This window comes from Lissotriton helveticus, chromosome 3_1 (assembly GCF_964261635.1).
Source record: "Lissotriton helveticus chromosome 3_1, aLisHel1.1, whole genome shotgun sequence".
In the NCBI taxonomy this organism is placed as follows: Eukaryota; Metazoa; Chordata; class Amphibia; order Caudata; family Salamandridae; genus Lissotriton; species Lissotriton helveticus.
Window position 1 is genome coordinate 2,093,858,381 of NC_136061.1, and position 22,768 is coordinate 2,093,881,148.

The 22,768-nt window shown below is 44.1% G+C and overlaps 1 protein-coding gene across 1 annotated transcript in view; it reads left to right on the forward strand.

Annotated features, from left to right (window-relative positions):
* Nucleotides 1-22,768, forward strand: part of VPS33B (VPS33B late endosome and lysosome associated) — an 806,019-nt gene that overhangs the window by 173,616 nt on the left and 609,635 nt on the right. The window contains exon 9 of the mRNA XM_078683255.1: nucleotides 8,905-9,009. Within this exon, the coding sequence (XP_078539381.1) occupies nucleotides 8,905-9,009 (105 nt within the window). The remainder of the gene's footprint in view (nucleotides 1-8,904; nucleotides 9,010-22,768) is intronic.

Genomic DNA, 22,768 nt, shown 5'->3' on the forward strand with positions numbered 1-22,768 from the left:
CAATATACATTCTAGTAATCCGATTCATTCATGTAAATTTATTGATAGTTCTTCACTGACATTAAATCCGTTAGGAGTTAAACATTCAAAATCTACAATGTACTTAGATTCTAATTTCCTGAGGGACAATTCTCGATTGCCTCCTCTAATCCCCAGATCAACACAGTCAATCACCACCAACCGAACCAATTTCTCATCTTGCATGTGTTTTGCAAAGAAATGCCTTGCTATGGGATATTGTTTGTTGTTGTTGTGTATGGCACGTAAGTGTTCCAGCACTCTTTTCTTGGCTTCATGTTTTGTGCTCCACACGTACCATTTGTTGCAAGGACAAATTAACACATACACACTGTAGGGTGTGTTACACGTCAGATGTTTCCGTATCGTAAACTCCCTATTAGTGGTAGGAACAATGAGCGACTTGCAGTCCTGGCTATGCTTGCACGCTTTGCATCTACGGCAGCATTTAAAACCAAATCTCTGACCTCTTAAGATTGGTGTTGAGGTGACATAATTGTGGCTTAGCTCATCTCTGTGTGATCTTCCTTTACGAAATGTAATTTGTGGGTTATCACTAAGATATTTTTTGAGATGGGTGTCCGTCTGTAGGACGTGTCAATGTTTTTTAAAGATTTTACGCACATCACGAGCGTGCCCAGAGAAAGTGGTTATGAATCTGACTAGATCCGTATCTTTTGTCTCAGTTCTAGGATTTAGTAGTTCCTCTCTATTCTTAAGATCAACTCTTGATTTAGCTGTGTTGATCATATTTCGACTATAGCCCCTACTACGAAATCTTTGACACATGATCTTTTCTTCCTCATTGTAGGCTTCTTGGGTACTGCAATTACGCTTAGCACGAAGTAATTCGCCATAGGGTATGCTATACACCAAATTACGGGGGTGACAGCTGGTAGCGTTAAGAATGCTGTTTCCCGCAGTCTTTTTACGAAATAGTTTGGTGTTTAGCTGGTTACTACCAACTTCCACGATTACATCCAGAAACTCAATCCTTTGGTTGCTGATATGCTCTGTAAAATTCAGATTAAGATGGTTGATATTGAGTTTATCAATGAATAGTCTCACAGACAATTCATCCCCACACCAAATGAAAAAAATATCATCTGTGTATCGAAGCCACAGGGCAACGTTGTCAAACTCTGCCATCTCTCTGACGACCTGCTCCTCCCACCAGCCCATGAATAAATTCGCATAGCTGGGGGCGAAGCAGGTCCCCATGGCTGTGCCCTGTGACTGTCGATACAAGATGTCGTCAAAGAAAAAAAAGGTTGTTTTTGAGGCAAAAACTGATCATAGATAAGATAATTTCAGAATGCTGTAGATAAGAGACAGAGCGTGTTTTGAGAAAGTGTTTTACTGCCTCCAGGCCTTGCTCATGTTGGATGCTGGTATAGAGGCTGGTTACATCTAGTGTAACCAAGATGTACTGATCCTCCCAATGTATTCCATTTACAACGGTAAGAAAATGTGTGGTGTCTTTGATGTATGATGGAAGAGCGACCACAAAAGTTCTTAAGTAGTGGTCAATGTACTTGGAAGTATGTTCCAATCAAAGATACGATTGGACGCCCTGGTGGTTCTAGGGAGTCTTTATGCAATTTAGGCAGTGGATATAAAATCGGGACTCTGGGATGTGCACAATATAAATACTGGAACTCCTCAGATTCAAGCAATCCCTTATCGCTCCACTCCAACAACAGATCCCTAAATGCTATATTAGATTTCAATAGCTCCTCATAATCAATTTTACAGTAGCAATTCACATCATTCAGTTGTCGTAAGCCTTCGTTCAAATATTGAGTCTTATCTAACACCACTACATTCCCACCCTTGTCGCTTTGTCTGATGACAATGTTAGTATCACTTTTCAAATTCTCAATAGCTATCATTTGGTCATTAGTTAAGTTGTTCTTTGTCTATGGCACCTTGTGATAACGCATTTTAGTGAGATCCTTTAGAACCCCCCTTTCAAATACATCTATCGCGTCACATTGGACTAGTGGAAGAAAAACCGATTTAGGTTTGAACTTAGTTCCAGGGTACATCCCCACATCAGTCCCCCATGTGTCCCATTCAGGTGTGTTGTTAACATTGTCCGGATCAGAGTTGATAACATGCAACAATTCCACATCATATGTATCAAGATTGCTGTGCGCTTTACAAGTATACTACATTTACATTGCTGATGGTCGTAGACATACTTACAGTTCCACCAGTCTTGGGTTTCGTTGCGAACCATTTCTTCAATTTGAGCTTTCTTGAAAACAAAAATAGATCGATACGAGTCTCCGCAAAATTCATGTTCATAGAAGGACAGTATGATAGACCTAAAGCCAAAGTGTCTTCTTCATCCTGGGTAAGTATTCTTTTTGATAAATTGACAACATCACATACACTTTTTTATATTTCTACTTCCAGCCTGATACCATACACTGCCCAAACATAACTTCACTGTTAAAAAATCAAAACTACCTGTCTGAACCTAAACCCAACAGTGCCCTATCTCTACTGATATATTTATTTTTTATGCAATTTACAGCAAGAAAATGGAAGGATATATATATATATATAGTTATACTTACCTGGTAAGTTTAATCCGTGCATATTCCTTTACTATGCATGCCTTAACAATGCACATTTCATTGTAAAGGCATATGCATGGTAAAGACTTCCTTGGTAGTGTCGCCGTTGTAATGACTGTGTTGTAAAGCCGTGCCTGGTAATAGCTTGCGTAGTTCTGTCATACATCCTATGGAGATGACCGAAAGAGCATTACTGAAGGTAAATAACATATTCATTTGTGTGCCAGTGGATTCCGCCCTAGTTCAAATAATGACACGCGCTTTATGAGCATAACACCCGTCAATATGAAGAAAGCCTTCAGCTTTTTGGTTAAGAATATAACAGCTTTTCTTCCTATTCTTCCCCTTTCAAAAGATAGAGCGTGCTCTGTACAACATAAAATATGGCCTATGCACCTATCACTCAATATTTCTTTTTTTATACTGCTGCACACAATAAATGAATTTGTTTTAATTTGGGATTATTTAGTAACACTTTGAATACATCATCACAAATTAAACTGTGTGGAGTGTTTTCTGTATGTTTCCTTCTTTTTTAAGGAGTCTTACCTATGGTCCTTTGAACCTGCATTATTAATAATAGCAACTTTTATTCTGCCTCTTCAATTTAAGGGCTTATTTCGATGGCGGGCGGCTTGCCGACTGGCATCGTCGGTTTCAATTCTGACCGACTGATTATGAATCAGCTGGTCGGAATTGAAACCGGCTGGTCATTCCGGCTCGCTTCTGACGGACTCATGGAGCCAGTCGGAGGCCGTCCCGTAATCCCAAAAGTCGGTCTTTCCACCCTTTTTTTGTTTTGTTTCCCCTTGGGATTATAATGCACAGTTTCTGGCAGGGTTTTCATGCTGGCCTTTCCGACATGGAAACCCTGTCAGAAAGTGTGTTTTGGGTCCCCTAGGAGGACCCCCTTGTGTGCACGGCCTCCGGTTGGAGGCCGAGGGGGCACAGGTTCCCCCCTGTTAATCCCTGCACCCCTTGGCAGGCACCTGGGGTGCAGGGATTAACACCACCTCCCATTTCCATGTACTAGGGCCAGTTTACGACCGCAACACATGCTCCCATATGGAAATGTCAAAATGCGACCGAACAGTGTTCGGGCACATCCTAATCAGCCAGTCAGGACCGCCGACCGGAGGTCGCTTGGTCCTGTTTACAAGACATCTGACCGACATCGTTATCGGCCCCTATGTATTAAGGATTATATGGAATCATTAATAACCGTGGTTATAGAAGAATCAAAACCTTTTTTTGTTGGTTGTGTTTTAAGTAATGTGCCAGTAGTGGTCTCATTTTATCATCGCCATGAATAGTACTTGCCATTCAAATTAAAGGAGAATGCATTCTTTTGCTGGCCTTTGTTTACATTTACATTTTTGTTTGGAGATCATAGTTTCCATTGGAAAAAAAGCTTTCCTGTTGCATAGTCCGACAGTTTATGTTTAGTTTTCTCAAGATTTGTTCCCCTAATGTATAGTTGAAGAAGAATGAGAATTTGCTCACCTTAAAGACGTGAAAGTGAGCTGATGAGAAACGTGATTTCAGTCCGATATCTTTTTACTGAATTGTTTCCCTCAACATCAAGCTGAATATATCAGAGATCAGAATTGGGTACTAATGCATTAATGACTGTATGAAAGTTTTAGCCCTTATTAAAAATAATCGATCCTTCATTATGTATAAGAAAATGAAAAAAATTCTCTATGGACCTTCTAAGCTGGTCTAATCAAACATTTTGGCCATGCAAGTCCGTAAAAGACCGGTTTTCGTGCGGAACACAGCACGGAATCTGCCCTGATCAAATCAGTGGAAGACATCAGAAAAGTGATGGACGCAGGAGGCAGAGCCGCCCTGATCCTGTTGGACCTTTCCGCGGCCTTCGACACGGTCCACCACAAGCTGTTGGTGGACCGGTTGAGGGCCAGTGGAATTCAGGGAAAGGCATTAAAGATCCTACAGGCCTTCCTCTCCAACAGAACTCAGTCAGTGGCCCTGGGAGACTTTGAATCGCATCCGTTTGTGCTTCCCTGTGGAGTTCCCCAGGGGTCCTCACTCAGTCCCACCCTTTTTAATGTTTATGTTGCGACCCTGGCCCCGGTAATTCGGGCATTTGGCTTTCACCTCACAGCATATGCTGACGACACACAAATAGTGGTGTCACTGCTACCCGGCAACACAGATAGTACAGCAGACAGGTTTAGAGGGTGCTGGGTCACCCCTGATAGGGACACCTAGTGCTGACTGCAGTGTATGGATCTGACAGTCCAGAAGAATAGGAACTATGTTATTTGAAAACTGATGCCCACGGGATATTATCATTCAATCCTGTTTTGTGTGTGTCCCATTCAGGTGTGTTGTTAACATTGTCCGGATCAGAGTTGATAACATGCAACAATTCCACATCATATGTATCAAGATTGCTGTGCGCTTTACAAGTATACTACATTTACATTGCTGATGGTCGTAGACATACTTACAGTTCCACCAGTCTTGGGTTTCGTTGCGAACCATTTCTTCAATTTGAGCTTTCTTGAAAACAAAAATAGATCGATACGAGTCTCCGCAAAATTCATGTTCATAGAAGGACAGTATGATAGACCTAAAGCCAAAGTGTCTTCTTCATCCTGGGTAAGTATTCTTTTTGATAAATTGACAACATCACATACACTTTTTTATATTTCTACTTCCAGCCTGATACCATACACTGCCCAAACATAACTTCACTGTTAAAAAATCAAAACTACCTGTCTGAACCTAAACCCAACAGTGCCCTATCTCTACTGATATATTTATTTTTTATGCAATTTACAGCAAGAAAATGGAAGGATATATATATATATATAGTTATACTTACCTGGTAAGTTTAATCCGTGCATATTCCTTTACTATGCATGCCTTAACAATGCACATTTCATTGTAAAGGCATATGCATGGTAAAGACTTCCTTGGTAGTGTCGCCGTTGTAATGACTGTGTTGTAAAGCCGTGCCTGGTAATAGCTTGCGTAGTTCTGTCATACATCCTATGGAGATGACCGAAAGAGCATTACTGAAGGTAAATAACATATTCATTTGTGTGCCAGTGGATTCCGCCCTAGTTCAAATAATGACACGCGCTTTATGAGCATAACACCCGTCAATATGAAGAAAGCCTTCAGCTTTTTGGTTAAGAATATAACAGCTTTTCTTCCTATTCTTCCCCTTTCAAAAGATAGAGCGTGCTCTGTACAACATAAAATATGGCCTATGCACCTATCACTCAATATTTCTTTTTTTATACTGCTGCACACAATAAATGAATTTGTTTTAATTTGGGATTATTTAGTAACACTTTGAATACATCATCACAAATTAAACTGTGTGGAGTGTTTTCTGTATGTTTCCTTCTTTTTTAAGGAGTCTTACCTATGGTCCTTTGAACCTGCATTATTAATAATAGCAACTTTTATTCTGCCTCTTCAATTTAAGGGCTTATTTCGATGGCGGGCGGCTTGCCGACTGGCATCGTCGGTTTCAATTCTGACCGACTGATTATGAATCAGCTGGTCGGAATTGAAACCGGCTGGTCATTCCGGCTCGCTTCTGACGGACTCATGGAGCCAGTCGGAGGCCGTCCCGTAATCCCAAAAGTCGGTCTTTCCACCCTTTTTTTGTTTTGTTTCCCCTTGGGATTATAATGCACAGTTTCTGGCAGGGTTTTCATGCTGGCCTTTCCGACATGGAAACCCTGTCAGAAAGTGTGTTTTGGGTCCCCTAGGAGGACCCCCTTGTGTGCACGGCCTCCGGTTGGAGGCCGAGGGGGCACAGGTTCCCCCCTGTTAATCCCTGCACCCCTTGGCAGGCACCTGGGGTGCAGGGATTAACACCACCTCCCATTTCCATGTACTAGGGCCAGTTTACGACCGCAACACATGCTCCCATATGGAAATGTCAAAATGCGACCGAACAGTGTTCGGGCACATCCTAATCAGCCAGTCAGGACCGCCGACCGGAGGTCGCTTGGTCCTGTTTACAAGACATCTGACCAACATCGTTATCGGCCCCTATGTATTAAGGATTATATGGAATCATTAATAACCGTGGTTATAGAAGAATCAAAACCTTTTTTTGTTGGTTGTGTTTTAAGTAATGTGCCAGTAGTGGTCTCATTTTATCATCGCCATGAATAGTACTTGCCATTCAAATTAAAGGAGAATGCATTCTTTTGCTGGCCTTTGTTTAACATTTACATTTTTGTTTGGAGATCATAGTTTCCATTGGAAAAAAAGCTTTCCTGTTGCATAGTCCGACAGTTTATGTTTAGTTTTCTCAAGATTTGTTCCCCTAATGTATAGTTGAAGAAGAATGAGAATTTGCTCACCTTAAAGACGTGAAAGTGAGCTGATGAGAAACGTGATTTCAGTCCGATATCTTTTTACTGAATTGTTTCCCTCAACATCAAGCTGAATATATCAGAGATCAGAATTGGGTACTAATGCATTAATGACTGTATGAAAGTTTTAGCCCTTATTAAAAATAATCGATCCTTCATTATGTATAAGAAAATGAAAAAAATTCTCTATGGACCTTCTAAGCTGGTCTAATCAAACATTTTGGCCATGCAAGTCCGTAAAAGACCGGTTTTCGTGCGGAACACAGCACGGAATCTGCCCTGATCAAATCAGTGGAAGACATCAGAAAAGTGATGGACGCAGGAGGCAGAGCCGCCCTGATCCTGTTGGACCTTTCCGCGGCCTTCGACACGGTCCACCACAAGCTGTTGGTGGACCGGTTGAGGGCCAGTGGAATTCAGGGAAAGGCATTAAAGATCCTACAGGCCTTCCTCTCCAACAGAACTCAGTCAGTGGCCCTGGGAGACTTTGAATCGCATCCGTTTGTGCTTCCCTGTGGAGTTCCCCAGGGGTCCTCACTCAGTCCCACCCTTTTTAATGTTTATGTTGCGACCCTGGCCCCGGTAATTCGGGCATTTGGCTTTCACCTCACAGCATATGCTGACGACACACAAATAGTGGTGTCACTGCTACCCGGCAACACAGATAGTACAGCAGACAGGTTTAGAGGGTGCATGTGTGAGGTGGGCTGCTGGATGGCTCAAAACTGTCTTAAACTTAACTCCACAAAGACAGAAGTGTTGCTCTTTGGTGCCAAGGACAATTTTTGGTCCCCTAGATGGTGGCCGGATGAAATGGGACCCCTCCCCTCCCCGGTGGCAAAAGTTAAAAATCTGGGTATACTGGTGGACGACTCTTTGTCCTTTAAACCCCAGATTAATGCACTGTCCTCCTCTATGCACTACATCCTCAAAACAATCAGGAAAGTTCTTCCTTATTTGGAGAGGGAGCATAGGAAAACTGTTGTTACTGGTCTAGTCCTCTCACGTTTAGACTATTGTAACAGTCTGATGTTAAACGCCCAGCAGGGCGTTCTTAATAAACTCCAGTTACTGCAAAACGCAGCCGCCCGCTTGATCACCGACACTCCTAAATTTGCCTCGGTAGCTCAGGACTTGATGAACCTTCACTGGTTGCCAATCCGCAAGAGAATTGTTTTCAAAGCACTCTGCATGGTCTTTAAGGCCCTGCATGATATGGGTCCCAGATGCATGAAACTGCTCTTCCATTGGCATAAACCAGCAAGAACCCTGAGATCTGGGGAACTGGCGCTGGTAACAGTCCCCAGAGTTAAGAAAGCACGCTGGGGAGGCAGGAGTTTTTCCCTCGGTGCGGCAGAGGCGTGGAACAAACTGCCACTTAACCTCAGACAATCTTCGGACCTGATGGCTTTCAGGAGAGAGCTCAAGACCTGGCTCTTTACTCATTAAGCTCTCGGACACCCACACACTCTGGTTCAATCATGCTAGCGCCAGGACACCTCCTGGTAACAGAGCTCTCTACAAATGTGATAAATAAATAAATAAAGGGAATGCCCTGAATTTATTTGACAATGATGATTGTCTTTTCAGGGTTTAGTTCAAAGTGGCAAGAATGTCACCACCTACCTTCCGTTTGATATAATATGGTCAATGGAATCCAAAATGTTGAAGAGTTTGTGTTTGGAGCAACACATATATCATGTTGGTTGACATGGAGGGTGCGGGGAAGCAAGGAGACCGTTTTGAGTCTGAGAGAGAGATAGGCGGATAAATCGAGGTTTGGGGTATTGATTCAATGAGTGTTAATTTAAATTACATTAAATCCCCTTTAAATAATTACACATATTCTACTTTTGGTGTTGAACAAGGTTTTTAGAGGAGTTGGATTTGGTATACACTTTGCATTTTTACTTTTTCTATTGTCATTTCAGGAGGGGGACCAGCGTTGGATCACAACTGTTGCCAAAGCTTTGAATTTATTGAACTCTCTTTTTGGACCATTCTCTAAGACATATGGAATTGGAAGATGCTCTAAGGTGAACTAGAGGGGCACAATAGCTGTCATTTTCTCTACTCTAAGTTATTTTATAATACAAATGTGTGCTAGGTACTGACATATCTCTAATTCTTGTCCCTAATTCTTTTCTTCTCTGTGACTTATTAATTATGAGATAACTGTACTCCAAAGTCTATAAACAATAATATGCCCTCCTTTAGCTTTTCTGCATAGCATATTAACTCTAAAACCCCGTATATTTGACTTGTTTAGGCTGCTTTACAACATTAGAAAAACAAAGAGGGAGAGCAAGGGATGGTGTTCACCTAGAGGTGAACGGAGAATACTCCTATTCCCCTGATCCAGGATTCAATTAAACAGAGAGAGGAGTACCACCAGCAGTAACCAGGAAGGTTTCCTAATGGGGTTGTTTAGATGACAAAAAGGAACAGATTCATCCTTTTGTAAAAAAAACCTCACTCACCAACCTAGTGGTGACATGCTTCATCATCGGGGTCCACCCTGGTGGCCTAGCGTCACCAGGGTGTGCTTCAACACCTGAACTACAGTGGAGGAGGTTGTGAGTGTAGGTGCAAGAAAATAGTGTGTTAAAAATTGTCCTGGTTTAACTTGAAAAAAGTGATTTTTATTTTGAAGCAACTGGACAATATTAAAAGGAAGGGGGAGATACTGAGAGGTGAGTTACGGCCAAAGTATCTCTATATGTGTATTGGTCGACATGTTTCTACCATATGGGTAAATACCCGATATTCCTCAGGACCAAAAAACAAGGAGATGGGTGGTGTGGGCCCCCTAAAAGGCACACCCTGCCCTATGTCCTCGTATACCTATTGGCAAAATAAGCCAATGGTGGAGAAGCTCAATTCAAGTTGAGGAGCTTCGTGATTGAAAAATAAAACCTGTGGAGAAAAGAGAGACATAAACATAGATCAGGCGTAATTAATCTTACTGGCCTGTAACGTCGTGCTGTGTCTTTTGTGTTCTCATATTTCATGCCACTGTAAATAGGAAAGCTTTCGGTGATCTATGCGTGATGGTCAGGTTACCATAAGGGGCTGATTGTTCTGTCAAGACTTGATATACTTATCAATAAGTGCGTGCAATGTTGCATGCATTGTTCTTTAAACGTATTCCCACTCATACAAATAATCTTCCAGAAGTGCGATATATCATTCTGTCCAACCAGCTATGGCGGTGGGGGAATTGCGGTGCATGGATTATATCCATCTGCTCAAATAAAGAGACGTACAAAAACTAACAGACAAGTAACACTCAGGGGACAGATACACATGTAATAAGGCGGCTTACATTATTTCATGCTGTTATATGCTTCGGCGGGCAGGGGGTAGTCTCATCGTACAATCGAACACATTCTGTAATATAGAATGTGTACTGATAGTGAGAGACAGCTCTGCTAACCGCCGAGGGTAACGATGGTTGTAAAAAGTATAGGCGGTATCAGACTCCGTTGACCGCTGTCTCAGGGGAGAAAATAACTTACAGTTTGCTGCAGATGCATATGGCCATTCACCTACTGCTACCGTCCGCTGCGCGGCTAGTAATGCCGGCTGGCGCTGGGAACGGTAAAGAAGGGAGGAATCCGTTTCCGGATGCGATCACGTGGGTCGCGTTGTCATGGGAATGGGACGAGGCTGGGGCTACGGAAGCCGCGGAGCGGCAGAAAGTGGTAGGGTCTCTTTAGATACGCTTCGGGTGTTTCAAGGAGCGTTCGAGAGACTGTCAAGTCCGTAGTGGACATAGAACAAGCTTAGGCTGTGGGAGATAAAAATGGAAAATATTAAGTTGTGGAAAATTAAATAATTAATTGGGGCCATTGAAATCCAGCCATAATCGTGCACATGATCAATGGAGTGAAAAAAAGACTATGCCCTGGGGAAAGTATTCCGGTGAAGCATATAACAAAGATCGCTCCAGATGTGGGGCGGTCAGAAAGGGAAATCAAGGAGAAAGGGGGGGGGGGAGGTTGGCCCACGCTGGGGGTCTGGGAGTCAGTAACATTATCAGACAGTATGATGGGCTGGGTCACCCCTGATAGGGACACCTAGTGCTGACTGCAGTGTATGGATCTGACAGTCCAGAAGAATAGGAACTATGTTATTTGAAAACTGATGCCCACGGGATATTATCATTCAATCCTGTTTTGTGGGTCGAAAGTCTATAGATCCATCGCTGCTCTTTCTCGAAAAGACGTTTTTGCGCATTAGGGCCCGGTTGGATTTGTTCTATTACTGTCAATTTCATGTCATTTGGTGTATGATGCGACAATAAATAATGGTCTGTGAGTTGCGTTGTGTTTTTCTTGCATCGTATCGTGCTTCGATGTTCACTTATGCGCTGCTTCACCTTACGTGTAGTCATACCAATATAGGATTTGTCGCATGTGCATTTGATCAAATATACAACGTTACTACTATTACAGTTAGTATGGGATCTCTGTTCCCACACTCTGCCTTCCTCTAGGTTGAGTGTCTTGGTGTTGTCAGTCAAATGACAGACACTGCAGTCTCCGCACCTAGAATGTCCTGTTACCGGTGGGAGCCCCCAGAGCTGTGTGATACTTGGATTGATGGATGTCGTTGTTGTTTTTGGTCTGGTATTCACCAGGCTGTCTTTGAGACTCAGTGCTTTTTTGTACGAGAATAGAGGTTTTTCCCATTTGAAGTTGCCAGTGTTGAGTATAGACCAATGTTTGCTTATGCTTTTGCTCACTTGGTTAGATATGGCATTGTAGGTGGTTACACATGTGAGAGGTATAGTCTCGTTCATTGGTGTTTTCTCTTCAAGTAGTGCTTGCCTGGGCTGATTCCTTGCTCTTTTTTGACATTTATTGATGATTTTGGGTGGGTATCCTCGGTTTTGGAGTTTTTTGGTGAGGTCTTCCGCCTGGTTTTTGTAGTCATCCAGCTTGCTACAGTTCCTTCGCAGGCGTAGGTATTGACCATAGGGGAGATTTTCCTTAAGCGGGCGCGGGTGAAAGCTCTCAAACCTAAGTAGGTTGTTCTTGGCTGTGGGCTTGAAATGGGTTTTTGTTATGAGAGTGTCATTTTCTCTTTGTATCTCAATATCCAGGAAGACCATTTTGTCCTTGTCTATATTGTGAGTGAACCGCAGATGTGGGTCACAGTTGTTAAGCCAGGTGATGAATGCCATTAGTGTTTCTTCTGGACCCTGCCAGATTGTGAAAATGTCATCTATGTACCTTCGCCAGAATCTGATGTGATCACTGTAAGGGTTATCCGGTGATAGGATGTATTGTTGTTCGAAGTCAAAGACGTAGAGTCCCGCTATGCTGGGGGCAAAAACACTGCCCATTGAGGTACCCCCAGTTTGGAGGTACAGGGACCCCTCATATTCAAAGAAGTTCCTTTTGAGGGCCAGGGTTGCACATTCTATGACAAACTGTTTGGGTGTGCGGTATTCCCAGGTGGCGGTTAGCAGAGTTTTTTTGAGAACATTTATTGTTGCATCCTGTGGTATGTTGGTATACAGGCTTTCAATGTCCTAACTCACAAGGATTGTGTCTTCCTCCATTTGGATGTTCTCTAGGAGTACCAAAAGACTTTTAGTGTCCTTGAGATATGTGGATGTTCCTTGTACTATGGTTTTAAGAAAAAAATCACAAAACCTGGATAGTGGCTCCAGTAGGGAACCAATGCCCGACACAATTGGTCTGTCGGGGGCGGGGGGGGTTTGCCTTTGTGCATTTTTGGAACCACGTAAAAGTACGGGACTTTCCCTTCAGTTTTGGTCAGGTAATCTGCTTCCTGTTTCGAGATGTGGCCTGCCGCTTCTGCTGTTTCCACGAGTTGTATTATTTCAATTCGTAGGTCTTCTGTGGGGTCCATTTCGAGTGGTAGGTAATTCTTGGTGTCTCCTAGCAGGCGTCTGCATTCCACATTGTAGTCTGCTTTATCCATGACGACAAGGCCTCCGCCTTTGTCCGCTGGTTTTATTATTATTGTGTCGTCTTTCTTCAGGTCTGATATGGCCGTGTTTTCAGCTCTGCTGTTGTTGTGATAGACCGAGGTGACTGTCATTGTTTCTATGTCATTAAACACTGCCTGCTCAAAGGTATTGACTTCCACAGGGATTGTATGTGGCGGTGGTACAAAAGAGGACTGTGGTCTCAGTCCGATTTCATTCGTAAACTCTCCTTGGTTCTCAGTGTTGGTTTTTTCAAAGAAGGCCTTTAGCCGAAGTTTCCTGAAAAACTTCGCTAATTCACAGTGTAGCTTGAATTTGTCCAGGGCTGCCGTCGGGACGAAGCCAAGTCCCTTATTCAGAACCTGTGATTCCGTCTCTGTCAGTATCCTGGATGATAGATTGGTAACTAACTCCTCGCATTGCTTGGGCCTGCTCTGTTCGACCCGGTTTTGCTCCTGGTGTTGTTGCCCACTGTGTCTTCCTCCTCCCAGTGGACGTTGTTCCCTCGCTTGTTACGTCCTCTTCCGCGCCTTCCTCTGTTGAGAAAAGGAGGGCGGAATTGGTCTTGGGGGAAGGGGAATTGTTGAAAAGGTGGTTGCCACCCGTATATTGGGAAATGTTGGGGTTGTTGAAACGGGTTTTGAAAAGAGGGATGGCTGTACTGAGGCCATTGGTAGTGTCCTCTGTATGCGCCTCGCTGTTTTTGTCTTGGGGTTCCATTGTTGGATCCTCCACTGCTGTTTGAGTTATTGGAGGTGTTACTAGCTGTGTCTGAGTCTTGGTCTGGTGTCACAGATGCCTTGTAGTCTGGGTCTGAATAAGGGTAGGTCTTGACAAATGAAAAATTTTTGAGATCTTTTTGGAATTTAAGTACTTTTTGTTGCGTAAGATTGTCTCTGTATTCATTTATCTCCTTATTCAGGTCTTCCAGCTTCTTTTTGTAGCCTGTAATGGTAGCTTTTATTTGAGCTTCTGTGACCTGGATCTCAATTTGGATTTTTTCTGATAGTCGTACAGCCGTTTTGAGAATCAGTATGATCCAGTCGTGCGTACAGTGCCAGGCGATAAGGGCCCAATCTTTCCTGAACTCTGGGTCATCTAAGAAGATACGAGGAGCGTTAGTTACTAGTAATCCTCTGGGGGCTATATTATTGGTTACATACTCTTTGAGTATGGTTCCATGCAGTATTGTCCTAATACGGTTTCGTTTCATTTCCGTTAGCTTCTCCCACTCGGAAGTTTGTGAGATGGTATTACTAATGTTGGCATCCGCAAAGACATTGAGGTTGCTCATGATGGAATCTATTTCTTCCGTTGAGAACGTTAAGCCTGGATTCTCCGCCATACTGGTAGTGTGTGTCCTCTCTGGTGTCACAGAGGAGATAGTTGTACGTTTGCTCTCGCAGCTGTGCGCTGCCAGGGTAATAGAAAAACAAAGAGGGAGAGCAAGGGATGGTGTTCACCTAGAGGTGAACGGAGAATACTCCTATTCCCCTGATCAAGGATTCAATTAAACAAAGAGAGGAGTACCACCAGAAGTAACCAAGAAGGTTTCCTAATGGGGTTGTTTAGATGACAAAAAGGAACAGATTCATCCTTTTGTAAAAAAACCCTCACTCACCAACCTAGTGGTGACATGCTTCATCATCGGGGTCCACCCTGGTGGCCTAGCGTCACCAGGGTGTGCTTCAAAACCTGAACTACAGTGGAGCAGGTTGTGAGTGTAGGTGCAAGAAAATAGTGTGTTAAAAATTGTCCTGGTTTAACTTGAAAAAAGTGATTTTTATTTTGAAGCAACTGGACAATATTAAAAGGAAGGGGGAGATACTGAGAGGTGAGTTACGGCCAAAGTATCTCTATATGTGTATTGGTGTATTGGTCGACATGTTTCTACCATATGGGTAAATACCCGGTATTCCTCAGGACCAAAAAACAAGGAGATGGGTGGTGTGGGCCCCCTAAAAGGCACACCCTGCCCTATGTCCTTGTATACCTATTGGCAAAATAAGCCAATGGGGGAGAAGCTCAATTCAAGTTGAGGAGCTTCGTGATTGAAAAATAAAACCTGTGGAGAAAAGAGAGACATAAACATAGATCAGGCGTAATTAATCTTACTGGCCTGTAACGTCGTACTGTGTCTTTTGTGTTCTCATATTTCATGCCACTGTAAATAGGAAAGCTTTCGGTGATCTATGCGTGATGGTCAGGTTACCATAAGGGGCTGATTGTTGTGTCAAGACTTGATATACTTATCAATAAGTGCGTGCAATGTTGCATGCATTGTTCTTTAAACGCATTCCCACTCATACAAATAATCTTCCAGAAGTGCGATATATCATTCTGTCCAACCAGCTATGGCGGTGGGGGAATTGCGGTGCATGGATTATATCCATCTGCTCAAATAAAGAGACGTACAAAAACTAACAGACACGTAACACTCAGGGGACAGACACACATGTAATAAGGCGGCTTACATTATTTCATGCTGTTATATGCTTCGGCGGGCAGGGGGTAGTCTCATCGTGCAATCGAACACATTCTGTAATATAGAATGTGTACTGATAGTGAGAGACAGCTCCGCTAACCGCCGAGGGTAGCGATGGTTGTAAAAAGTATAGGCGGTATCAGACTCAGTTGACCGCTGTCTCAGGGGAGAAAATAACTTACAGTTTGCTGCAGATGCATATGGCCATTCACCTACTGCTACCGTCCGCTGCTCGGCTAGTAATGCCGGCTGGCGCTGGGAACGGTAAAGAAGGGAGGAATCCGTTTCCGGATGCGATCACGTGGGTCGCGTTGTCATGGGAATGGGACGAGGCTGGGGCTACGGAAGCCGCGGAGCGGCAGAAAGTGGTAGGGTCTCTTTAGATACGCTTCGGGTGTTTCAAGGAGCGTTCGAGAGACTGTCAAGTCCGTAGTGGACATAGAACAAGCTTAGGCTGTGGGAGATAAAAATGGAAAATATTAAGTTGTGGAAAATTAAATAATTAATTGGGGCCATTGAAATCCAGCCATAATCGTGCACAGGATCAATGGAGTGAAAAAAAGACTATGCCCTGGGGAAAGTATTCCGGTGAAGCATATAACAAAGATCGCTCCAGATGTGGGGCGGTCAGAAAGGGAAATCAAGGAGAAGGGGGGGGGGGGGGTTGGCCCACGCTGGGGGTCTGGGAGTCAGTAACATTATCAGACAGTATGATGGGCTGGGTCACCCCTGATAGGGACACCTAGTGCTGACTGCAGTGTATGGATCTGACAGTCCAGAAGAATAGGAACTATGTTATTTGAAAACTGATGCCCACGGGATATTATCATTCAATCCTGTTTTGTGGGTCGAAAGTCTATAGATCCATCGCTGCTCTTTCTCGAAAAGACGTTTTTGCGCATTAGGGCCCGGTTGGATTTGTTCTATTACTGTCCATTTCATGTCATTTGGTGTATGATGCGACAATAAATAATGGTCTGTGAGTTTCGTTGTGTTTTTCTTGCATCGGATCGTGCTTCGATGTTCACTTATGCGCTGCTTCACCTTACGTGTAGTCATACCAATATAGGATTTGTCGCATGTGCATTTGATCAAATATACAACGTTACTACTATTACAGTTAGTATGGGATCTCTGTTCCCACACTCTGCCTTCCTCTAGGTTGAGTGTCTTGGTGTTGTCAGTCAAATGACAGACACTGCAGTCTCCGCACCTAGAATGTCCTGTTACCGGTGGGAGCCCACAGAGCTGTGTGATACTTGGATTGATGGATGTCGTTGTTGTTTTTGGTCTGGTATTCACCAGGCTGTCTTTGAGACTCAGTGCTTTTTTGTACGGGAATAGAGGTTTTGCTAGGTTGGTGAGTGAGGGTTTTTTTTTACAAAAGGATGAATCGGTTCCTTTTTGTCATCTAAACAACCCCATTAGGAAACCTTCCTGGTTACTTCTGGTGGTACTCCTCTCTTTGCTTTACAACATTGACATGTCCGGCTTCCCTGCCTACCTAAAATAGCTTTCATAAAGCATGCAGTGATACAGAGATGACATTATTTGCTTTTGTTAGCTGATGTTAATTTTTATTTGTCTCATAAAAATACATTTTGAAAAGGTAAACAGAAATAGATTGCCTAGAAATGCCTATATTCTAATTGATATTTTGTCAGTGCCTGTTGAAGGGCACTTAAACATGGTGTGTCATAATAACACAAAGTGACTGGAGTTGTGAGTAAAAATGGGAATCGGAGCCACACCAGTATATGAATCAAAATTCGACAAGCTGAAGGAAACGGAGTTCAATTGTTGAGATTCCTTTTCCTTTAGATAATGTAATTATTAATATATTTTTATGTTATTGATATGATAAACATTTATTTAACATGACACTTGTTTTCTTCTTTCTTCGACATTTGATCTTTCTTTGATCCAAGTGTTCAAAGCAGCTCCTTCAATGAGGTCACGGAATCTGACTCATTTTAATTCCCTGTACGACTATATTGTCGGTTTTAAGGAGGTACCTGGCTCCTTCAAGTACTGAGTGTTACGGGCTCAGCCCACTTATTTTAAATCTATGGTTTCTGTTTTTCTTGCTTATTTTAGTTTAAACTTCGTTTCCCAGTATTCTCCTGGCTCAGGGGATCCTGAACCAGGTGTTAGGGGTTGCTGGACCCCGGTTTGTACTATTTTTTGCCCAATCACTGTTTTTCGAAGGGCTGACTCATGCTACACTCAATGGATACCTCCTGGCCATGCCACATGTCGGCTCTGATATTAACTCTCAGACCGCGTTTGCGCAGAGGACCCGCCTAAGGCAAGCCCATCTGCGGCAGGAATGCGGCCCGCGCCAGGAAACTTAGCCAATTTTTTAAATATACAAAATAAATGCTCCTCCAACTAAATACTATAGGTAAGATGTCCTCATGTAATCCTTTTACTTTTAACTTGATGGACAATAAATATGAGTGTGCGACCTGCTCTTCTTGTTCTTTGTGTCTTACGCAAGGTGGGTATCACCAAGAACAGAGTGATCCCCTTCTCAGGTCTCCTTTGACGCAAAGACGAAATTTAACTGTATTTTGCTGAACACAAGATAGGCAATTCAACACAAATATGAGCTCTTTGATTATCTGGACTCTTACACCCCCGATATTTCTTTTTCAACAAAAACCTGGGCAGACAAGTTTTCTGAACCATATTTACATAGGTTGTACTCCCTGCAGGCTATGTGACTTTTAGGCTCGACCGAGAGGGAAAACGGGGTGGCGGATTGGCAATAATCTATAGGGATAATCTTGAAATTGTGTGTGGTCCTCTCATTACTGTTGGCTTTGAAGCTCTTTCCTTTAACTGTCAATTAAATCATCATGCTATGTTTTATGGCCCATTAATTTAACGACCAACCGGCCTTAAACTGAATTTTCTTGAGGCTCTCAGCGATTTTTTTGAGACTAGTATACCATATATGCCAACAATACAATTTTAGGAGATTTTAACTTTCATTTGGATATCAAGGCATCAAAGAATCTAGGCTGCTTATTGATCATTTGTGCACCTTTGATTTAAAATTGTTAGTGAACGCCCCACCCACTTTGCGTGACATACTCTGGATGCCGTTTTTACTAATTATCCTGACTTGCGGTTTGAAGATACTTTCCCGGTTACTCGATCATATGGTCTTAAGGTTTAGTATCCTTACCACTTCAGCAAAATTGAAGGATACCAGGAAGGGTCGAGTCAGTTCCTTTCGGGCCTGGAATAAAGTTCATAGGAATTAATTGACGCAGACCTTAGAATCATCTTATCCTGTAGTAACTGGTGTACTAACGAGCCTGCTGCAAGTTTTTCCAATCGGATTAATGAGGCAGCAAATAAACTGGCCCCATTTAGAGTAACCAAAAACAACAGATCACGCACTTTGGCTGGATGGTATTCACTAAAGCTCAGGGATTTAAAAAGAGGCTGTCTGAAGACAGGAGTATGTCTGGAGGAGTAACTACTCCCCCAGTAGAAAAGACTAATTTTAAGCACCTCATTTTGGAATATAAATCAGATATTAATGCAGAAATAACTAAGCACTACAGAAAAAATTTAATCAGCAAGCAATTCTATCAGGGAGCTTTGTAGAACAATTCAGTTGCTTTCGTGTCCCCTTAATGTTAACACTTTAGTACCAACGCAAATCCTTTGTGATAACTTAGCTGCATTATTCAAAAATAAAGTGGATGCTGGCTATAAGGACTTCAAGGTAGGTCAGAGCGCAGCTCTCCACTTGTAGAAGCTACCTGTATAGATAGCAATCTCCTAGTTTTCTGTAATTTTCCACGTTTTACAACAGAGCAGAAAGAGTGGTTGATCTGATAAAATTAACTAATTCAGGGGCTCCCTCAGACCCATGCCCTGCCAAAATGATTTAAGAGCTAGCAATGACACTAGTTTCTCCCTTTACAGCACTCCTAAATAATGTCATGAATGCTGGTCGTTTTCCCTTATAGTGGAAAAAAGCATCACTCCTTCTACTGCTTGAAAAGTCATCCCTAAATCCTAATGAAGAAAACAATTACTGTCCTAGCTCCCTACTTCCAGCGCCAGCCAGAATTTTGAAGAAACACTTGAACACTGTGCTCTTGGAATTTCTTGATCAAAATAGTATTCTGGATGGAACTTAATTTGGCTTTAGGAAAGCACATAGCACAGACTCTGTCCTGGCGGTTGCCACAGAGGAGATCCATGTAATTATGGATAATGTTGGAAAGGCTGCAGTGGTCCTTTTGGACTTATCCGCAGCCTTTCATACGGTGAGCCACAATATTTTGAAACAGCACTTAGTCAAGATAGGGATTAGAGGCACAGCTCTTAAGCTTTTGGGTTTGTTTCTTAGTGAGAGAGAGCAGCCAGTCTCCTTTGGAGACTTTACCTCCAAATGTCTTTCCCTAACTTGTAGGGCACGGCAGGGGTCCTCTTTTAGCCCCACATTGTTCAACATTTATGTGGCCTCACTTGCTAAACTGATTAGATCCTTTAGACTTACAACAATCTTCTATGCGGATGACACGCATAGCAGTGTCAATTTCCAGTAACGTAGAGGAGGTAGCCCTCTGTTTTACCAATTACATGAGCGCTATTTTTAATTGGATGAATAACCAGTGCCTGAAATTGAACTCTGACAAAACGCAGGTGCTCCTTTTTTGATCAGATACATCTTTTTGGAATGCTTATTGGTGGCCCTCATCTCATGGCCCTTTGCCCACACCCATCACAAAAGTGAAAAACCTAGGACAGTTTTTGTGTTTCAAGTCTGTTTTATTTTAACACAATTCCCATAGCAGGGCACTTAAACACAGCGGTAAGCCTACAACTTCTCGCCGAGGCCGGCCACGTAGTAAATAGCAATAGAGGCGGAAGCCACAAGTATGTGAATAGATTAACACAGCGCTCTGCCTACAACCCTCAAAGGGCCGGCCACGTGACTAAACAATGGCACTCCTGTCTAACCAAGATGTACAAGGCCTAAGCCTCAGGCCAAAAGAAGGGGGTGACCAGGCACCCATCCCATTACTATGGTTCGGCCCAACCCGGGCCTACAAGAACAGGAAAGGTCCAGAGATAGGAAACAAGACAGGCGAGGAATGAGAAGAGAGAAAAGAGAGAGAGACAGAGAAAGCGTCGCGGGACTGGAGTGTAGCTGGTATTGAACAGGGGGGGGGGTGGCAGTCAGGTGGGAGGGGATCTCGGCCGCCTGTGCAGCCTGTGGGCCATTTATGATAGCAAACTGCTGGGATTTGTGGGAGTGACAGCGTCCTCAAAAAGATGGAGGGTCCGGAGTCTAGGGGGCATGTGTCGCGCGTGGTCTATGGAGCAAAGGTATCGCACTAGGGGCTGCCAGACCTTCTCGTATCGTGTGTCTAGGCCTTGTATTCGCGCTGTGAGGAGTTCCAGTGCTACAGTGTGCCAGAGACGCACAAACCAGGCTGTTATGGGGGGCGCATCTCTCCTTTTCCAGTACAGGGCTATAAGCTGCTTGGCAGCTCCCAACATTTGGAGCGTCAGAATCCAGTCGCTGCGGGTAAGAGCTTTGGAGCAGAAGGCCGTATACCTAAAAGTATTGTGCTGATCGCCTCAGGCAAAGGGAACCCCAGCACCTCTTTAATGTGACTGAGGACCTCCTTCCAAAAAACAGTTAAGAGCGGGCATGCCCACCATATATGCACAAAGTCCCCTGTCGCAGTTTGACATCTCCAGCATAGTGGGGAGGTTGAGGGGAACATCCTACTTAGCCTCAGAGGAGTGTAGTACCATTGTGTTAAAAGCTTGTAGGAGTTTTCCCTCTGCGGGATACTCCGAAAAATCTTAGGTATGTCGCGCCACACTCCGGCCCACTGCGAAGGTTCGACGTCCGTACCAAGCGTTGCCTGCCATTGACGCTGATATGGGTGGACGGGTACAAGCGGCGGGTGTTGCAGTATGTGATAGATCTGCGCAATCAGCCTTTTCTGTCCTCCCAGGGAGCGCGCCATCTTTTCAAAAGGCGTAAACTCGCGTGTGGCTGCCCGGCTCATTTCTTCTGTAGAAACCCAATGGCGCAACTGAGCATATTGCAACCGCGTTTTCGAGCAGTCCCCCTTCGAAGAGGTCGCATACCACCCTGCAATCACCTGTCGTCCATCTCTCAAATGCTCGAGAGCGATGCACCGGTGGAAAATGCGGATTCGCAGCTATAGGAGTGTGAGGGGATGAGAACGTAGTGAGCCCTCTAGACACCGCGACGCGGTCCCAGATGTCAAGTACCGTCTTCGTGGGCACTGCTACATACGCGCTCTTAGAGCGAGCTGCCCGATGGAGCCACGTGAGGTCCCAAATAGTGCATCTCGTAACTACCCGATCCATGTGTAGCCATCCTTTTTCACTTTCCCTAACCCCCCACTCTACCACAAAACGGAGGTGCGCAGCCCAGTAGTAGTGCACTAGGTTAGGGCAAGCTAGGCCCCCTCTGTCCCGCGGTGCCATGAGGACCTTCTATGAAAAATGAGACCGCCTACCGCCCCATATAAAGGACGTAAGCTTGCGTTGCAGGCCTCGGATGCAGTGAAGCGGGATGGGGGTTGGGAGGCATTGAAAAAGGTGTAGTATCTTGGGCAGTATCGACATTTTAACGGCATTGAGACGACCTAACCATGACAACATCAGGGGTTTCCACCTTCGCAGATCCTCTAGTACCGCTTTGCGACAGTCCCGCCAGTTCACGGAAGACCAATCATCCAGGGAGGGAGTCAGGGTGAGGCCCAAGTATTGAATGTGACGCTCTGCCCACTTATAAGGCACGGCCGTCTCCAAAGGGGGGATCTCATCAGCCGGGATGGTAAGGTTGAGGACCCACGACTTATCGTGGTTGATCTTAAGACCAGAGGCTTTCTCATATAGGCAGAGCACTCTATGAATGGCCGGCAAGGACTCCCGCGGGTGTGTGATAGTGAGCAGCAGGTCGTCGGCGAACAACGCCACTTTGTTGTCCCATCCCCCATGAGCTATGCCATGTATGTCTGGATCACGGCGTTTCAACTCCGCCAAGGGTTCCACCGCTAGGGCAAACAACAGGGGCGATAACGGGCATCCCTGCCTAGTTCCCCTGTTTATTGTAAGCGGCGACGACAGGACGCCATTGACCCGTATTCTGGCCTGCGGTCCTATATACGGAGCCATAATCCGCGCGATCATTTTCGGGCCAAGACCAGATTTGTGGAGGACCGCCCGAAGAAAGGCCCAGTCTACCCGATCAAACGCCTTCTCGGCGTCCAAGGAAAGGAGGCAGGCCGGAATTTTCCAGTGTCGCACCTTCCCCACAAGGTGGGCCAGC